At 37.5% G+C, this 17,427-nt stretch overlaps 3 protein-coding genes across 4 annotated transcripts in view; 2 read left to right on the top strand and 1 right to left on the bottom strand.

Moving 5' to 3' along the window:
* Positions 1–679: 679 nt before the first annotated feature.
* Positions 680–5,465, bottom strand: LOC112158049 (sprT-like domain-containing protein Spartan). Its single transcript, XM_024291222.2, has 5 exons — positions 4,694–5,465; positions 4,295–4,394; positions 3,890–4,018; positions 3,539–3,809; positions 680–1,829 (listed from the first exon to the last, which is right to left on the bottom strand). The coding sequence occupies exons 1-5, from the start codon at positions 5,014–5,016 to the stop codon at positions 1,033–1,035; spliced, it is 1,620 nt and encodes a 539-aa protein (XP_024146990.1). The 5' UTR covers positions 5,017–5,465; the 3' UTR covers positions 680–1,032.
* A 50-nt stretch (positions 5,466–5,515) lies between these two features.
* On the top strand, positions 5,516–11,921 carry exoc8 (exocyst complex component 8). The gene is made up of 4 exons (XM_024291220.2): positions 5,516–7,231; positions 8,651–8,904; positions 9,269–9,517; positions 11,367–11,921. The coding sequence occupies exons 1-4, from the start codon at positions 6,082–6,084 to the stop codon at positions 11,769–11,771; spliced, it is 2,058 nt and encodes a 685-aa protein (XP_024146988.1). The 5' UTR covers positions 5,516–6,081; the 3' UTR covers positions 11,772–11,921.
* Positions 11,922–16,386: 4,465 nt separating this feature from the next.
* Positions 16,387–17,427, top strand: part of LOC112157696 (E3 ubiquitin-protein ligase TRIM9) — a 45,848-nt gene continuing 44,807 nt past the window's right edge. For both annotated transcript variants that reach the window (XM_024290593.2, XM_024290591.2), the window contains exon 1: positions 16,387–17,280. In XM_024290593.2, the coding sequence (XP_024146361.1) occupies positions 16,477–17,280 (804 nt within the window). In that variant the 5' untranslated portion in view covers positions 16,387–16,476. The remainder of the gene's footprint in view (positions 17,281–17,427) is intronic.

Raw genomic sequence — 17,427 nt, 5'->3', positions numbered from 1 at the left:
GCTGTAAGCTGAATTTGGCCGAGTGGTAAAGATGCTAGTGCTGATAGCTGAAAATGCTAAAGCTGATAACCAGCTAAAATATTAGCTAATGACCAAATTAGCCTAAAAAAACTAAAAAAAAAAAAAAACTTTGGTTGGCCAAAACAGCTAGCATGTGACTGAAAAAATAGCTAAACTTCAAAATAGACTAAATAACTTAAAAAAGGCCCACATTAGCCAAAACAGCTAACATGTAGCTGAAATATTATCTAAACTCCAAAACAACCTAAACAAATAGCCGAATTAGCCAGAACAGCTAGCATGCAGCTGAAATACTAGCTAAACTCCAAAATAGCCTAAAAAAGAAAATGCCAAAATAGTCCAAAAAGCTAGTAGAATGCCAATTTTTTTAAACTTTAAAATTGTTACTTTTTTACATAAATATGAATAATAAAAAGGCAGGAACATTATTCCAGAATAAATCAAATTAAATAACTTTCAATATTTTATGCTCCATAAAAATATATTTTGTCAAAATTACACAAGTTTGAAATAAGAGTAAGATAACATCGGGCCATTAATATCAATAAAATAAAATGATCTGGAGGGCCGGATGGAATTACCCAGAGGGCCGGATCTGGCCCCCGGGCCTTGACTTTGACAAGTGCTGCAGCAGCTACGTTGCAATCAAGCTCAGTCAGATAATCAAAAGTGTTTTATTTAACAAAAAACCTTTAACTTAACATACATTTTATTTACTTTCAAGCTTAGAAAAAGCCACACAAATTGAAAAGGAACAATCTTAAAAAAGTCAGTTTGAAAGACTGGAAATAGAGGTCAGAAATTTAGCTAAGGCACCATAATAAAAACAAAGTGGTATAATGGTATAAATTCAACTTCAAGGTGGTAATTTGGTCAAAATATGAAAGAAAACAATCATTTTTACTATTTTTTTCCTTAAAGATTCTCCAATGTTAGTTAAAACAGTAACAACTTTCGACAAACCATCAGAAATCTAAAACTACCCAATAAATGTGAAAACTCAAAACTCCTCTAGGCGAGGCATGAGTCCAGATGCTCGTTGATCTTTGACTCCTGCACTTTAGCCTGGCACACCGGACAGCTGACCATCAAGCTGGCAGACGAGGTGGAGCTGCTGTTCGGTCTTCCAAAGCCCTGAGACGGGGAGGTCAAAGGTGAAGCAGCAGGTAATTCTGTCCTGACGGACTCCGCCGTCTTTTGGAAGATCTTGAAGGTGCCGGGTGAGCTGCTCCGGTCGTCCCACGACCTCTTCCTGGTAGTTTGGCTTCCACCTGCAGCTCCTGATGCTCCCAGAGCTGCGGTGTCTTCAGAGACGCCTCTGTGTTTTGGCGTTTCACTGATCCTGGAGGAAGTTGAGAGCCTGTCTGCTGCTTTATTTTCAGGTTTAGCGCTCTGACTTTCAGAATTCCGGAGAGAAGAGTTCTTGAAAAGTTCCTGTATGGACTTCTGTTTCCGTCCATCACCCCCTTTGCCACCGTCGCCCCTGACTTTGGGGATTTTCACCGGTGAGCCGTTGATGTTGATGAAAGCTCTGGTGTTCCCGACAGACCTCACAGCCGGATTTTTCCTGGAGGAGATGATGAAAGTTCTCTGGGTTTTGTCGGAGAGCCCTGAGTGAGAGTTGACCGGAGATGAAGGGGTCGGGAGTTTTTGAGGGGAGGAGACAGGAATCGATAAAGGTGTTTGGGTGAAAGGTGTCGCTGTAGTGTGAGGCTTAGAGGAAGAGGGGGAATTTTGGGAATTCCCTCCTAAGAGGATGCCTTTCCCACTAAACGGGATGATGTTCCTGATATCCTGCGATCCAGAACCTGAGAAAGGAAAAAGAAAATGTTGAGTCACTTTAATCCATAAGGTCAGACTTCATTCCTCGGTTTTTTGGGAGGTGTAAAAGTCACACAAACCCCAGTGTGGAGCAGAAAAACAAACCAAAGTTTACCTGAAAACAAACCATCAATAAACAGAGACAGGGCTACACTTGTAACTTCACCTTGAAAATGTGTTTTCAGTCATCAACCAATGGATGGGTTTTCTTTTACAGCTATTTTATAAATTTTCTAAAACAAAAAAATGTTTTTTTCTTAATTATCTAAAATTTAAAAAATTACTTTAACCAAAAATATTTTAAAAATCTAAAAAACTGTTTTTCTGTGGAAGCAGAAAACGGCCTGTCCTACTTTTTTAAAATGTTCTCGTTATAGCGAGATATTGTCTTGTTTTCTACAGAAAACGAAGTTTGCTTTTTTGCTATACTAAGATATTATCTTATTTTCGCGAGAAAGCAAATTTCGTTTTCTCGTTATTATCTTGTTTTCTTGAGAAAACGAAATTCCTTTATTTGTTATAGCGAGTTATTATTCATTTTTTTGTTATAGGAAGATATTATCTCGTTTTTGTGAGAAAATTAACTTAGTTTTCTCATTATAATGAGATATCTAATTTTCTCAAACTTCATTTTCTCGTTTTAACGAGATATCTCATTTTCGTGAGAAAACAGTTTGTTTTCTCGTTATAGCGAGTTAATATCTCATTTTTTTATCGAGAAAACAAACTTAGTTTTCTCAAGAAAACGAGATATCTTATTTTCTCGAGATATCGAATTTAATTTTCTCATTATAACGAGATATCTCGTTTTCTTGAGAAAATAAAATGTGTTTTCTCGTTATAGCAAATTAATATCTTGTTTTTTATTGAGAAAACAAAGTTTGTTTTCTCGTTATCTTATTTTCTCAAGAAATAGAACTTCATTTTCTTATTATAGCGAGTTATTATGTCATTTTCTTAAAAAAAACTAACTTTGTTTTGTTGTTATAGAAAGATATTATCTAATTTTCACAAGAAAACAAACTTAGTTTTCTCAATATAGTGAATTATAATCTCGTATTCTCGAGAAAATGACGTTATGACAAGTTATTATCTCGCTATAATGAGAAAATGATTTAAAAAAAAAGGAGACCAGGCCCTCTTTGGCTTTCACACGAAATAGCGCAAATGCAGTACTTTTATTTCAAATAAACATCCTGAAGTTGTAATACAATTTAAACCTTGGCCTGTTTTCCTTTTGCAATTTTGTTATGAAAGCATTTTTTAGAGTTAATGCCAAAATATGTTTAAAAAAGCTGTTTGACCTTCTGTTTGTGAGTTAAATAAAAGGTCAGAAATATTGGAAATGATTTTTTTAATATTTGCCTTCACGCCGCTGCCTAACTGGGTCTCCATGCACCTTAAAAATAGAGTTTTGTTAGGAAAGGCATCCGGTGTAACTTTCTGCCAAACCACCTGTGGTGATACGCCAAAAGATAAACATCAACAACAACAAGAGTTCACATTCTAGTTGGTGATAGCTCAGTTGTTAAGGAGAGAATTGACACTTTATGTCATAAACGTTGCTGACCTTGCTGTAAACATTCAAAGAGTTACAGAATATTAAAGAGTGCGTCTTATTTAGGCATCGTCACTGTTGTTTAAGGGTTAAGGAGGAAGTTGCTTTGCTTTCATTCCTTAAAATAAGTTTAGTTACCTGAAGTTGTGTCTGAGGATTTACTGGTTCCCAAAGGCTTCTTCCCGTCCTTCTTGCCTTTTTTGCTGTAGCCCTCGGGCTCTTTAATTTTGGTGTACGTCCCACCACACGTCCTCCGGTGATCCTCCCACCAAGGGTCCAGAGAGGAAGGAGCTCGGTTCATGGCTCTCTTTACGTAGCCAAAGTAGGGCTTGCGGTTCTGACACGGCCCGTCACATCGCCACCAGTGCTGCCGGTACACGTCGACCTCGTCGTGGAAGCCGTGGTAGATCTGACGGGGGACGCAGCTGACATTTCCCAGCATTCTCTACAAAACTGTTCGGAGCCTAAAGAAAGTGCTGGGAAACTCACCGTGATTTTGGTCCCACTGGCCTGGTTGATGCGGTTCATGTGTTTACAGAACTCGGGCCCGTGGCCGTCGCGGTCTCGGTTGTTTTGAGTCACAAACAGGAGGGCGTGAATCATTTCATGGAGGAGAGTCTGCAGAAACAAGAAAACAAAAGCTTAGTGCAGCAGTGAAAAATGAAATCTGAATAAAACTGCCCAGCTTTTGGATTTTGAGGTCAAGTATGCACAAAAAAAATGAATAATTTGTTGTGTTAAAGCTTTTTGTTTGCACAGATAAGGTCTGAAAAATGTGATTGAAGGGTCCAGAGTCTTTTCTCAAAAGCAACCACACAGAAACACAATTTATTTATTAACACTGATTTATTAGTAAAAATATGATGTAAAATCCCATCATAGCCCTCGTCCCACCTCCACTAAGTCTTTCCTGGGTCTGAGCTTCAGCAGAGGTTCACTGAGTCTGATGGAACACAGTCCACCTCGACCTTCATAGGAGCAAACACCAGCACACCTACAAGAGAAAACCAAAGAGAGTTGGAGCATTTTTTTAGTCATAAAAGCCATTAAAAAACAATAATCATAATCTAATTTGTGCATTTATTTATTATAGTGTTTTCTTCAAAGTGCTTTATTTAAGTTTACATACGTGATTTATTCAATCACGTATGTGTTTTTTCTAAAGATTTGCTTCCTTGATTCAATGTTTATTTTTTAACATTTGACAAAAATCCACAATATGTGAGGTCAGTTTATTCTCCTCATCTTCAAAAACTGCTTAAAAACAAATGTCCAAAGTCAGAATAGACTCACAGGGTCATCCTGGGACTCCACTTGACCTCCACTCCGCTGAGCTTGCCCCAGAAGAACATGTCATTGAACTCCAAAAACATGGCTCTAACATCTGGGCTGGGGTCCAGCATCTCCCAGGACTCATCCACGATGCTCAGCGGCCGCTCCACACCGGAAGTCGGCTTTCCACCGCTGTCCCCGCCAGCAAGATCCACTTTTCGCTTTTTGCTGTTGTTTCCGAACTCCCCCTCCTTGAAGTGAAGAGTTGAAACCAGTGAAGATTCATATTCATGGTTGAACTGCTCCTGTAGTTGAACGGCGAGCAGAAAATCTTCATCCATCATTGCTGCTATTTAGCCATGTAGCTTTTCGGCTAACCCGAACTTCTAAAAAACAATCCCTGCGCCAGTTATACTACGTTAGGTGTAAACTAACGCTGAAAATGTTACAATTTATGCCATTATCTGTCACAAAACAGAACGCATTTGATAAAAACTAGCTACTAGCTAAAGACAACAACTCCTGTAAAGTTCCACAAAGCTAGTTCCGGTGATGACTTTTAAAAATAAAACACACAATTGCGTTTTTTTCTTTTTGTTTTAGTGACTTCTCATTATAATTGTAGCTATATATTGTTTTTTTTTAATCAATGTATTATTAAGTGTAATTAAAAGCTAATTTTGAGCCACATAGCTTTCAATATTTTTTTTCATTTTGCATCCATCTAATTTTATTGCATCGTTTGAAGACAACGTCCTGTCAAATTCCACAACGTATTTCCGGTAATCTTTTTAAGTCTTTTTTTTTAACGCATACGCGATTTTTTTTATTCTAAACGTGGTAACTCATTCAATTGTGTCTATTATAAAGTATTTATATTTTATTTTTTACATTTATAAAAGATTATATTTCAAATAAAACTTCTGGCAGAACGCTAAGCACCATCTGGACATACACCATTGACTGAGTTACTTTTACAGTCTAAGAGTGAATCCTGGTGGTGAGAGTTTCCAATCAATTAAGCCGACAGACCATAGACTGTAAAAACAATATATACAGTCTATGCTACAGACACAAAGCAATGAATTCTGGGAACTGTAGTAAATATGTATATGGTTATTCTTATTCATATTAACTTATTCAACTGCTAAAATTAAACAAAGTTTATACGACTCAGTTACATCGATTTATATTTTGCATAAAGTTGGTAAAATTAAGTCGTATTTTTAAAAAGCGTTTTACTTTTTTTCTGATCACATGACGTTTGGGTGTTGCAGGCGCAGCTTACAGCTTCCTGTTTGAGTGAAAGCGGATGCTGAAAGAGCCTTCATGAACTCGTCTTGTTTGTACATTTTGTAGCTATTTTACCAACATTTCGCGTTCATAAACAATCGCAAACCCAGCTAAAGATGTCGGAAACGGGGAACCGGCTGCGGAAACTTCTCGAATCTCCCAATTTCGACCCGCAGACGTACGTCAAGCAGCTGTCACAGCAGTCCGACGGCGACAGGGATCTGCAGGAGCATCGGCAAAAAATCCAAAACCTGGCCGATGAAACGGCCCAGAATTTAAAGAAAAATGTCTACAAGAACTACAGGCAGTTCATCGAAACGGCCAAAGAGATTTCCTACCTGGAGAGCGAGATGTACCAGCTGAGCCACATCCTGACGGAGCAGAAGAGCATCATGGAGAGCATCACCCAGGCCTTGCTGTCCACAGACAAGGATGAGACCTCCAAGGAGATGCAGGCCGCTTTCCCCAAAGAGACGGAGGAGGTGAAGCAGAGGACGCTCACCTCTCTGCTGGAGAAAGTGGAAGGAGCCAAGAACATCATGGACACCCCAGGGAGGCACCTAGTCTACAACGGAGACCTTGTTGAGTTTGACGTGGACAACATGTCCCCCATCCAGAAGGTCCACGCTTTCCTCATGAACGACTGTCTGCTGGTCGCCACCTGGCTGCCCAATCGCAGAGGCACAGTGAAGTACAAATACAACGCCCTGTACGACCTGGAGAGCTTCGCCGTGGTCAACGTCAAGGACAACCCACCCATGAAGGACATGTTCAAGATCCTCATGTTCCCAGACAGCCGCATCTTCCAGGCAGAGAACAGCAAGGTCAAGAAGGAGTGGCTGGAGATCCTTGATGAAACCAAGAAGAACAAAGTCTCCAAGGACAGACACAAGAAGGAGGAGGAGGTCCCCACGTCCCCCGTCAGATCGGAGGTGTCCACCAACCCTTTCGACCTGGAGGACGACGAGCTGGCAGACGCAGAAGAAAGCGTGGAACTCGGCCTCGAGTGGATTCAGGAGCTGCCCGAAGACCTGGACGTGTGCATCGCCCAGAGGGACTTCGAGGGAGCAGTGGACCTTCTGGACAAACTGAACGAGTACCTGAAAGACCAGCCCTCCACTCAGAAGGTCAAAGAGCTGAGGTCCAAGGTGGACGAGCGGGTGCGGCAGCTGACCGAGGTGCTGGTGTTCGAGCTGTCTCCAGATCGGTCACTCCGTGGTGGGCCTAAAGCGACCCGGCGGGCCGTGTCCCAGCTCATCAGACTAGGTCCTGTCCTGGTTCTTTTCTTTCTTTAATTCCTCCCAGATCAGAGAGCAGATGATCTTTGAGTAAATTCCAAAACTACATGTTTGTTTAAAGTCAAAAAAAGTAAAAGTAACTAGAAACGTTGCATTACCTGTGATAATGCTGGTGTGAATGCTTTTTGCTGAATGTGGTCACTGAATATGTTGAAGTTTTTTGCTGAAGATGCTGAAGAAATTTACTGTAATCGCTGAAGGGAATTGCTGAAAATGCAAAAGCTATTTGCATGAAGCTAAAGTTGCTAAAAGACTTAAAGTTGCAGAAATTGCACAAAGAGTTTGAATAATGTTTTGAATGATAAAAAAAAATGCAAAAATGAAAAAAGGTATGAACCCAGAATTAGCCTAAAACCTCAGTAGATGCCAGGTTAGCCAAAAAAGTTAGCATTTTGCTAAAATGTTAGCTTAACTCCAATAAAGCCTCAAAATCTGTAGGCAAAAAGGAAAGAAAGGCAAAAAAAATCTAGCAAATTGCTAAAATATGAGCTCAACTCAAAATTAGCCTTAAAAACCTAAGGACATAAAATATTAGCCAATAAAGCTAACACGTTGCTAAAATACTGGCTTAACTCAGAATTAGCATAAAAAACCCTAATAAAAAAACCTTAGTTAAAAAGCTAAAAGATTGCTAAAATGTTAGCTTAACTCATAATTTGCCCCATAAAACCTCAGTAGATGCCATAATAGCCAAACGTTAGCATGTTGCTAAAATATTAGTTTAACTCAAAATTATCCTTAAAAACCCTAAGGACATGAAAATTTAACCAAATAGCTAGCATGTTGCTAAAATACTAGCTTAGCTCAGAATTAGGCCAAAAAAACTTCAGAAGATGCCAAATTAGTTTTAAAAAAGCTAGCACGTTGCTAAAAAACTATCTTAACTGAAAATTATTATAAAAACCTCATTAGCTGACAAACCTAACACGTTACTAAAATACTGGCTTAACTCAGAATTTGCCTAAAAAAACTAATTACTTACTAAATTAAAGTTAAATTAACGTTGCTAAAATATTAGCTAAACTTAAATGGAGGTGCGTCAATGTTCTTCTTTGTGTTTGGGAAAAAGAGTTTTCAAAGCCCACTCTTATGGATGAAAAAAAGGGGGTTTGAATTTGATTTTAGATTTTTAAGGTTAACATGTCTGCATGTAATCCTGCTTTACTGCTGTTTGGGGTCATGGGGTCACTGAAACTTACCCAGATATCACTATATTGATATTTTTTTCACAGCCCTATGCATGAGAAGAACTTACAAGTATTAATGCAGTACATCAATTTCAATTAGATATCAATGTATTTTTCCAATTTCCATTACATTTTTATGGTTATTCTTTTTTTAAGTGGATCTTCAGTCACTAAAATAAGAATCTTTTTGTCTACTACAGGCCAGTCCACCAAAGCCTGTGAACTGTTTCTGAAAAACCGAGCCGCGGCGGTCCAGACGGCCATCCGGCAGCTCCGCATCGAGGGAGCAACGTCGCTCTACATCCACAAACTCTGCAACATCTTCTTCACCAGTTTGCTGGAAACCGCCAAAGAGTTCGAGATGGACTTCGCCGGGAACACGGGCTGCTACTCGGCCTTCGTCGTCTGGTCCAGATCTGCCATGAAGATGTTTGTTGACGCTTTCAGCAAACAGGTAGACGACATGTTACCAAGAATATGGATCCTTTTCTGATCTACTTCTTATTTGTTTTCTATTTTAACGGCCTTTATGTCATAAGACAAGTTCAACATTTTGCTGATGATACTGTGATTTTTTTAAGCCTCCCTTTAGCAAGAAAGAAAGCTGAAAATCCCACTCTGATCATCTTTTGATCTTTTGTATTTTAATTATGATTTTTAACTAAAGAAATTCAATTTTGAGCTTAATTTTCTTCATGAATGTCCTCCATAATCAGAAAAATGCCAGAAGAACGTGTTAGAAACGCCATTTTTAAAATGGCGTCCTTTTTACTTATTTTAACAAGAGTGTTGCTCATGAAAATCCGCCTTTCCTCCAGGTGTTTGACAGTAAGGAGAGCCTCTCCACGGCCGCAGAGTGCGTCAAAGTGGCCAAAGAGCACTGCCAGCAGCTGACGGAGATCGGCCTGGACCTGACCTTCATGCTGCAGTCGCTTCTGGTCAAAGACATCAGGGCTGCCCTGCAGAGCCAAAAGGACATCATCATCGAGGCCACCAAGCACCGCAACTCTGAGGAGATGTGGAGGAAAATGAACCTGATGACCCCCGAGGCTTTGGCCAAACTCAAGGTACGTTTCTGTTGCTTTCATTTTTGAATAATTTGTTATTTACTGAGGTTGTGTCCAAATGCCCACAATAGTGCTTAACTACTACAAAACTATATAGTGTGGGACTATATAGTGCCCTGAACTCTAAAGGTAATTCTGACACGATGCTCACTTCTTTACTTTCGTTTTTCTAAACACCGAATATGACGTCACTGATTTCACAAAGTTAAAACGGAATTAATACGAACATTTTACGACATTTATTTATGAATCCACTGTGTTCTGATGCTGAAAATGGGGATGGTTTATTAAAATATTACATTTAAACAAGTTTTTTGTCCAAATTGTTCGACTGCAATGCATTGTGGTCTATATTCGCTAATCTAGTGAAGATTGATGCACGCTGGTTTTTCGCAAAGACTTCTGGGAAATTTCGAGTGCACTCAATTTTGGAGTTGGAGAAAATGGTGAACCCACTATATAGTGATTAGGGGGGGAATTTTGACACAACCTTTGTTTTTTTAGGGTAATTTAGAGCTTAGCTTCAATTTTAGCAACAGGCTAAAGTTTTTAAGTTATTTAGCTTACTGAGAAAATTGAGGCTGTTTTAGAGTTAAGCTAGTATTTAAGCAATGTGCTACATGTTTTTTGGCTAATTTGGCATTTACTGATTTTGTTAGAGCTAATTTTCAGTTTAGCACGTTGCTAAAATATTAAGTAATTTTTTTTGACTAATTTATTGTCTAATGAGTTTTTTTATTAAGGCTAATTTAGTGTTCAGCATCTATTTTAGCAACATGCTAACGTTTTTGACTGATTTTTACTAAGGTTTTTAAGCCCAAGTTAGAGCTTAGCTTCAATATTAGCAACAGGCTAAAGTTTTTAAGTAATTTATCTCACCGAGGAAATTGAGGCTGTTTTAGAGTTAAGCTAGTATTTAAGCAATGTGCTACATTTTTTGGCTAATTTGGCATTTACTGAATTTTTTTAGAGCTAATTTGGAGTTTAGCATGTTGCTAAAATGTTAAGTAATGTTTTTGGCTAATTTATTGTCTAATGAGTTTTTTTTAAGGCTAATTTAGAGTTCAACATCTATTTTAGCAACAGGCTAACGTTTTTTTTAAAATAATTTAGGTAATTGAGGAATTTTATTTTATTTTGGAGTTTAGCTAGTATTTAAGCAACGAGCTAGAGCAACAAGCTAACTTTTTTTGGCTAATTTTGAGTTTAGTTCATATTTAAGCAAAACATTAAATGTTTTTGCAAAAATTGGCATGTACAGTATTAGGGATTTTTAAGCAATTTTACTAAAAATCTTTTAGAAATTTAGGTAAACTTTATCAGCACTCTTTCATAGTTATTTAACAAAATTTCCATGCTTTTGACAAGTTTAACATTTTGCAAATAGCTTTTGCATTTTCACCAAATCCCTTCAGCAACTAAGCCTTTAACACCAGAGCTCCAGTGTTTATGTTCTTTGATTTATTGTAATTTTTTAACCATATCAACATTTCTAGTAGATTCTGAAGGCTCATGTTGCTTTTCTCTTCAGAATCTGCTGTATCGTGTTAATAATAAATAAAAGTATGTTTTTGTGTTTAAGCGTCACCGGCGATGCCTCAGGTGTTGAAGGGTTAAAGTAAATTGTGTCACCAAATTCATCAAAAAGCTTCAGCATTTTCAGCGACTACTTCTAGCAGTCAGCTTTCGCACTATAGCATTATCGCAGGTAATGCAACTTTTCTAGTTTTCTTTAGATTTGTCCTCCATCATCAGAAGAACATTTTCAAAAAAGCAGCATTTTTATTGGAGTGGGTCTTTAAAAGTTTCACTTGAAGACATTGTTGCTCATTTCTGTCCGTTCCTGCAGGAGGAGATGCACAGCTGTGGGATTAGCTTCCAGCAGTACACGGGAGACGGCTGCTGGGTGAACCTGAGCTACACCATGGTGGCCTTCACCAAGCAGATGATGAGCTTCCTGGAGGAAGGCCTGAAGCTGTACTTCCCCGAGCTGCACATGGTGCTGCTGGAGAGTCTGAGGGAGATCATCCTGGTGGCCGTGCAGCACGTGGACTACAGCCTCCGCTGCGAGCAGGACCCGGAGAAGAAGGCCTTCATCTTGCTGAACGTCACCTTTCTCCACGACACCGTGCTGCCGGTGGTGGAGCGCCGCTTCGAGGAGGGCGTCGGCAAGCCAGCCAAGCAGCTGCAAGACCTGAGGAAGAGCACAAGGCCGGTGCGGGTCAACCCGGACAGCACCACGTCTTTGGTCTGACTGATGAGGATGATGATGATGCTGCCGGACAGAGAAAAGTCCACCACTCAACACTAACATGTGCTTACTCTCATTTCACTTTGCACAAATGCTAACATGTTTTCCCTACTGGTAAAACTTTATTTGTGATTAAAGATATTTGCAAGCATCTGTTCTTCATTTTATGTATTAACACTTTTGCTATTTTATCACTTTATCGTTGTTAATTCCACAAAATGTTCTCATAATCGAAAAAAAAATAAAATACCACAGCGTATTAACTTAAATAAAGCATCAAAATGAAAATATGTTCTTAAATATTTAACCGTATGGTTAAATTAAAGGTTATTTTGCCCAAGTGAAGGGTTTTTGTTGATTAACAGAGGAAATAGTTCCAATTTTATTTAAATTAAACCTAGTTATTTGCATCAGTTTTCTTGACAAAAACCTGAAGTAACTTAAAAAAAAGAATATACAAAACATTGAGGTCAAAATCTTCAAATGTTAGTAGTTTTGTCGCCCCCTTGTGGCAGTTCTAGTTCAGAAACTAAAAAAAAAGAAATATTTCTTCAGTAATAAAATATCTTGGTATAAAGCTTCAGTATTTTACTTGTTATATTGTTATTGTAGTTTGTTTGAAAAAAAAAACTCAAATTGAATCTGTTTCTGTTGTTCCTTGGTTGCTTACTGCAGTCATCATCCCTGCTGTCAGTTATTTTCAGCTGCATTGTGGTTCTATGATCTCATCTCATTATGTTGTTGACTTTATGAGCCAGAGGAGAGCCTCCGGGGAAGTTCTCATCTGACTCCAAGGCAGAGGAGCACGGGAAGCAGGAGGAGCATTTTTGAGTGGATATAATAGTAAATAATGTGAATACTTACAGAAAAATAATTTGCTTTCATACATTTAAAAAAAAAACTAATAACATTAAAAAAACTTGTAGACCTTTCAAAAAGATTAATATAATTGATTAGGTAATTGATACTTTAATTCCATAATTAATCCACTGAATCTGTTTTTTTACCTTTATTTAATAAGCTTATTAAAACTTTAATTCTGTTTTACTTAAGATTTAGCTTGAATAAAAATCCATTAAGTTCTTACATTTCTTTGTTACTTTCAGGCTTTAAAGAAAATACATACTATGAAAGATGAAGGATATCTGGATTTTTCTAATTAGACATTTAGGACTGTTTTTGATTTTTCTATGAGTATTGTATATTTCCTTTTACTATTTTTTTGGTCTCATTTTGTGATTATTAAGCTTTGAAATGAGCATTTTGGTTCAATTGTAGCAGGTTTGCCTTGTGTTACACGTTCTTGAATTAATTTTGTATTTCTTATAAATAAATATATATAATTCAGCATATTTTTCATGTCTAAGATTAATTTTGAATTTTTACCATTTATCCTTATTTTGCTAAATCTATAAGTCTAACATATCAAAGAGATTTTTAATTCTATTTTTGTCTAATATTTAGTATGTTCAGCTTCAGCTATTATGGTGTGATATTTTGCATTATTGTGGTGATACAAATAAATTAGGGGTGTGAACATTAAAGCATTAATAAATAAAAAAATAATAAAACAAAATTAACGCGTTAATATGTATTAACACAGATTAATTGAAGTCCTTCGCTTTGGTTCAGGTTTCCGTGGCGTGCGGTTTAAATCCCCTTTTCACAAAAAGTGAACTATTTGATCTGAGGTTTGAAGCCATATTCTACAAATAAATTTTACCTGGTAAAACATTGCGATTAATCGTGATTAATCCCAACACAAAAGTGCGATTAATCAGATTTGTTTTTGTAATTGATTGACAGCAGTAATTAAAAATAAATGTTCTAAATGTAGAGTTTTGCAGATAATAAATGGTCGGTAAATACTGAGACTAAAAAAACAATATAGCGATTAATCGCGATTAATTTTTTCCAGGTTTGCGATTAATTAGTCAATTTTTTAAAATCGATTTTCGGCCCTAAAATAAATGAATCACTTCCAAAATATAAATTCTTTCCTTTGTAGCTACTTTTTATGTACTTTTTGGAGGATTAATTACTAATTATTTACTATTTATTTACTATACTATATTTACTTTATTTTACACTTTTAAAGTGACATGCAGTACAATTTTTTTTTTGTGCAAAATTTAGCATTTATTTGGCAGTTAAAACAATGCTTAGTTTAATGAAGTTTCCCCCCTTTTACTTAATTTTTTCTAAGCTCGTCTTTTATAAATGCACCTTTAGTCTATCAGAAGAGATAAAGAAAATATAGTTTTAAGTTTTCCCAAGTTTTTTACAAATACATTATCCTCACCAGCAACATCTTTCAAAAACTAAAAAATATAAACAACAAAATCTTTTTCTCTAAATTGTAAAAGCTTCTTAAATGGTGTATACATTTTTGAACAGATTTTAAATATTCTATTTAAAATTATGACCAGCAATAAATACATGTTTTGGGCGGTTTGATTCAAAATATTAAGTTTAACCTAATTACAGTAGATTAACAAACTTATTTTTCCTTATTTAAAATTCAACAAATTAATGATAACACTGTTGACACAACTTTTTTTTTTCCAATAGATATTAAAAGTTGTAATTAAAATCTATGGGTGACCTTAAAATGTCTTTCACATGCAGTCCTGACTAAAAATACGAAGTTTTGTTTACCTCTCTGAGAAGGTAGGTGAATTTTACAGCCACACAGATTTGATGGCCAGGTAATGGGACGCAAACAGGGTCAACGAATAGAAGCAGAGGTCAGTGAAGGCCCCTGAGGGACGCCAGTCACAGCTGCTGTCCGCTCAGGTTAAGGTTACAGGATTAAATGAGCTCCCAGATTTTCATTTGTTGTTTAAACAAACTTGCAGCAGAACGAGATTTTACTGATACAATCAGGCCTCCTTTGTCGCTGCCGGACAGGCAGAACAAATGGAGAGCTGCAGACAGTAAATGATCAGCATCGTCATCATTGGGACTGCAGCATTATGTCAGTTAAAGATCTAAACATAGAGTCTGCTGACTTTTAAAGAAGACGTTTAATGAAACAGAAAATGACAAAGTTTTGTTTGAACAGATTTGTTTTGTCATTAAAACTATTCAAAAACTTTATAAATGTCCCCAAAACAGATAGTGTGGACAAAATCAAGCAAAATAAACTGATTTCTTCAGAAAAATTGTTAGAAAATTGTGAAGAATGTCAAATTCTACATTAAAAATGCTAAATTAGCTAACACAAGCATTGGCATCCTAACAAAAGCACAAAAATATAACATTGTTGGAACAAAACACATTTTAATGCTTTTTTTATTTTTCATGAATTCAAATATAAACAAATCTCCTAATGATATATATTAAAAAAGTGCTTTGATTTTTGAAATTTTACTATGAATATTTAATTTGCCCATCGAAAACTAAATCAAACAGGCTATTATGTCAATCAACAAATGTTTTTACCCAATTATAGATGGTAAATGGTGATGCCATTTCAAGCAATTTTTATTTATTTAATATTTTTTTTCGTGTGTAATTCTTTAATGTCATTTAAAAAAAACATATTACTTATGTTTAAGGGGGTCTATCTGTAAATCTGCAAAGTGAAATTTTAACATCCATATTTTTAGATATTTTGCATGTTTTAGAAGAAAAAAAAAACAGGTCTTGTTTTTCAAATGCATATTTTCACCTTTTAAATTAATCTATTTATAGATGTTACATTTACTAACGAAATATTTAGCTAGCTAGCTAAACTTTTAATTTTAAGCTAAATATTTATTTTAAAATTATATATTTAGCTTACAAACTAAATATTAAAAATTATAAAATTAAACATTTAGTTTGTTCATTAAATATTTAGATCTGATCTAAATATTTATTTTCCAAGCTAAATATTTTGTTTTTAACTAAACATTTAGTTTACACATTAAATGTTTATATATTATCTAAATATTTATTTTCCAAATAATAATAAATAAATATTTATATCCTAGCTAAATATTAAACTTTTAAACAAACATTTATTTTTTCAACAAAATGTTTTGTTTTTAACTAAATATTTAGTAAGAAAACTAAACATTTATCTGCAAACAAAACTTAAAACATAAATATTTAGGTTGGAAAATAAATATTAAGATCAGATTTAAATATGTAATGTCCCAGCTAAACATTTTATTTCATAAATGTAAATATTTCGTTTGTAAGCTAAATATATAATTTTAAAATAAATATTTAGAATTAAATATTTAGCTTGCCAACTAAATATTTTTTTAGTAAATGTAACATCTATAAATAAATTAATTTAAAAGATGAAAATATGCATTTGAAAGACAAGACTTGTTTTTTTTTTCTTCTAAAACATGCAAAATATCCAAAAATATTGGTGGTAAAATTTTACTTAACAGATTTACAAACGGCACCCCATATATATGTCTCTATTCTTAATGTTAGTTTAGAATAATTGTCTTAAAATATTTTGGATTTGAGTCATGTTCTTTCACTGTATTTTTATACTTTAATACTGTTTTTTTTACCCGTTTAACAAATAAATAAAACCAAGGGGTCACGTGATCCAGCCCATTCTGCTTACAGGTCAAAACAATACAGTGATTTGACAACGCCGGCCCCTCGGCGGCGCATGCGCAGACCAGTGCGGGGAGCTGTCCGCGTCAGTCGGTGCTGATGTGAAGCGGTCTCTCTCGAACCACAAACACAGTCCGCAGCGATGGAGGAAGAGCTGAAATGTCCCGTTTGCGGTTCCCTCTTCAAGGAGCCCATCCTGCTGCCGTGCTCCCACAACGTCTGCCTGATGTGCGCGCGGAACATCACCGTGCAGACGCCGGACGGAGAGACGCCGGTGCAGAGCCGAGCCTCGGGCAGCTCGGACTACGACTACCTGGACATGGACAAGATGAGTCTGTACAGCGAGACGGACAGCGGCTACGGCTCCTTCACGCCGTGTCAGCTCAAGTCCCCGAACGGCGTGCGGGTCTTCCCGCCAGTCCTCCCTCAGCGGCACTGCTCCCTCACCTGCCCGCTGTGTCACCGGAGCGTCTCCCTGGACGAGCGCGGGCTCCGGGGTTTCCCACGGAACCGCCTGCTGGAGTCCATCGTGGCGCGCTGTCAGCAGAATCGCGCCTCCTCCTCCTCCTCTTCCTCCTCTTCATCTGGAGCGCCCAAGTGTCAGCTGTGCGACCGGAACCCCGTGGACGCCACGGTGATGTGCGAGCAGTGCGACGTGTATTACTGCGGCGCGTGCCAGCAGCGGTGCCACCCGTCCCGCGGGCCGCTCGCCAAACACCGCCTGGTGCCGCCGCCGAGACAGGTGGCGGCGGGCGGCGCGGCCATGGCGTCGGGGCAGCCGCCAGTGGCCGCGCGGAAGCCGGCGACGTGCGTGGACCACGAGGCGGAGAACTTCAGCATGTACTGCTGCAGCTGCAGGGCTCCGGTCTGCACCAAGTGTCTGGAGGAGGGGAGGCACGGCAAGCACGACGTGAGACCGCTGGCGGTGATGTGGAAGCAGCACAAAGTGAGTGGACACTAGGAATCGCTGGATACCTCACGATACGATGCTCGATACATGACTCACGATTATCGATAACATCACAAAACACACAAAAATCATCCCTAATAACTCATGATAGATGGAAGACAGGGGCGCCGAAAGGGGTGGCTG

Source organism: Oryzias melastigma, linkage group LG24 (assembly GCF_002922805.2).
Source record: "Oryzias melastigma strain HK-1 linkage group LG24, ASM292280v2, whole genome shotgun sequence".
In the NCBI taxonomy this organism is placed as follows: Eukaryota; Metazoa; Chordata; class Actinopteri; order Beloniformes; family Adrianichthyidae; genus Oryzias; species Oryzias melastigma.
Note: the sequence above shows the minus strand (reverse complement) of the source record. Positions and strands in the feature narration are given on the sequence as shown.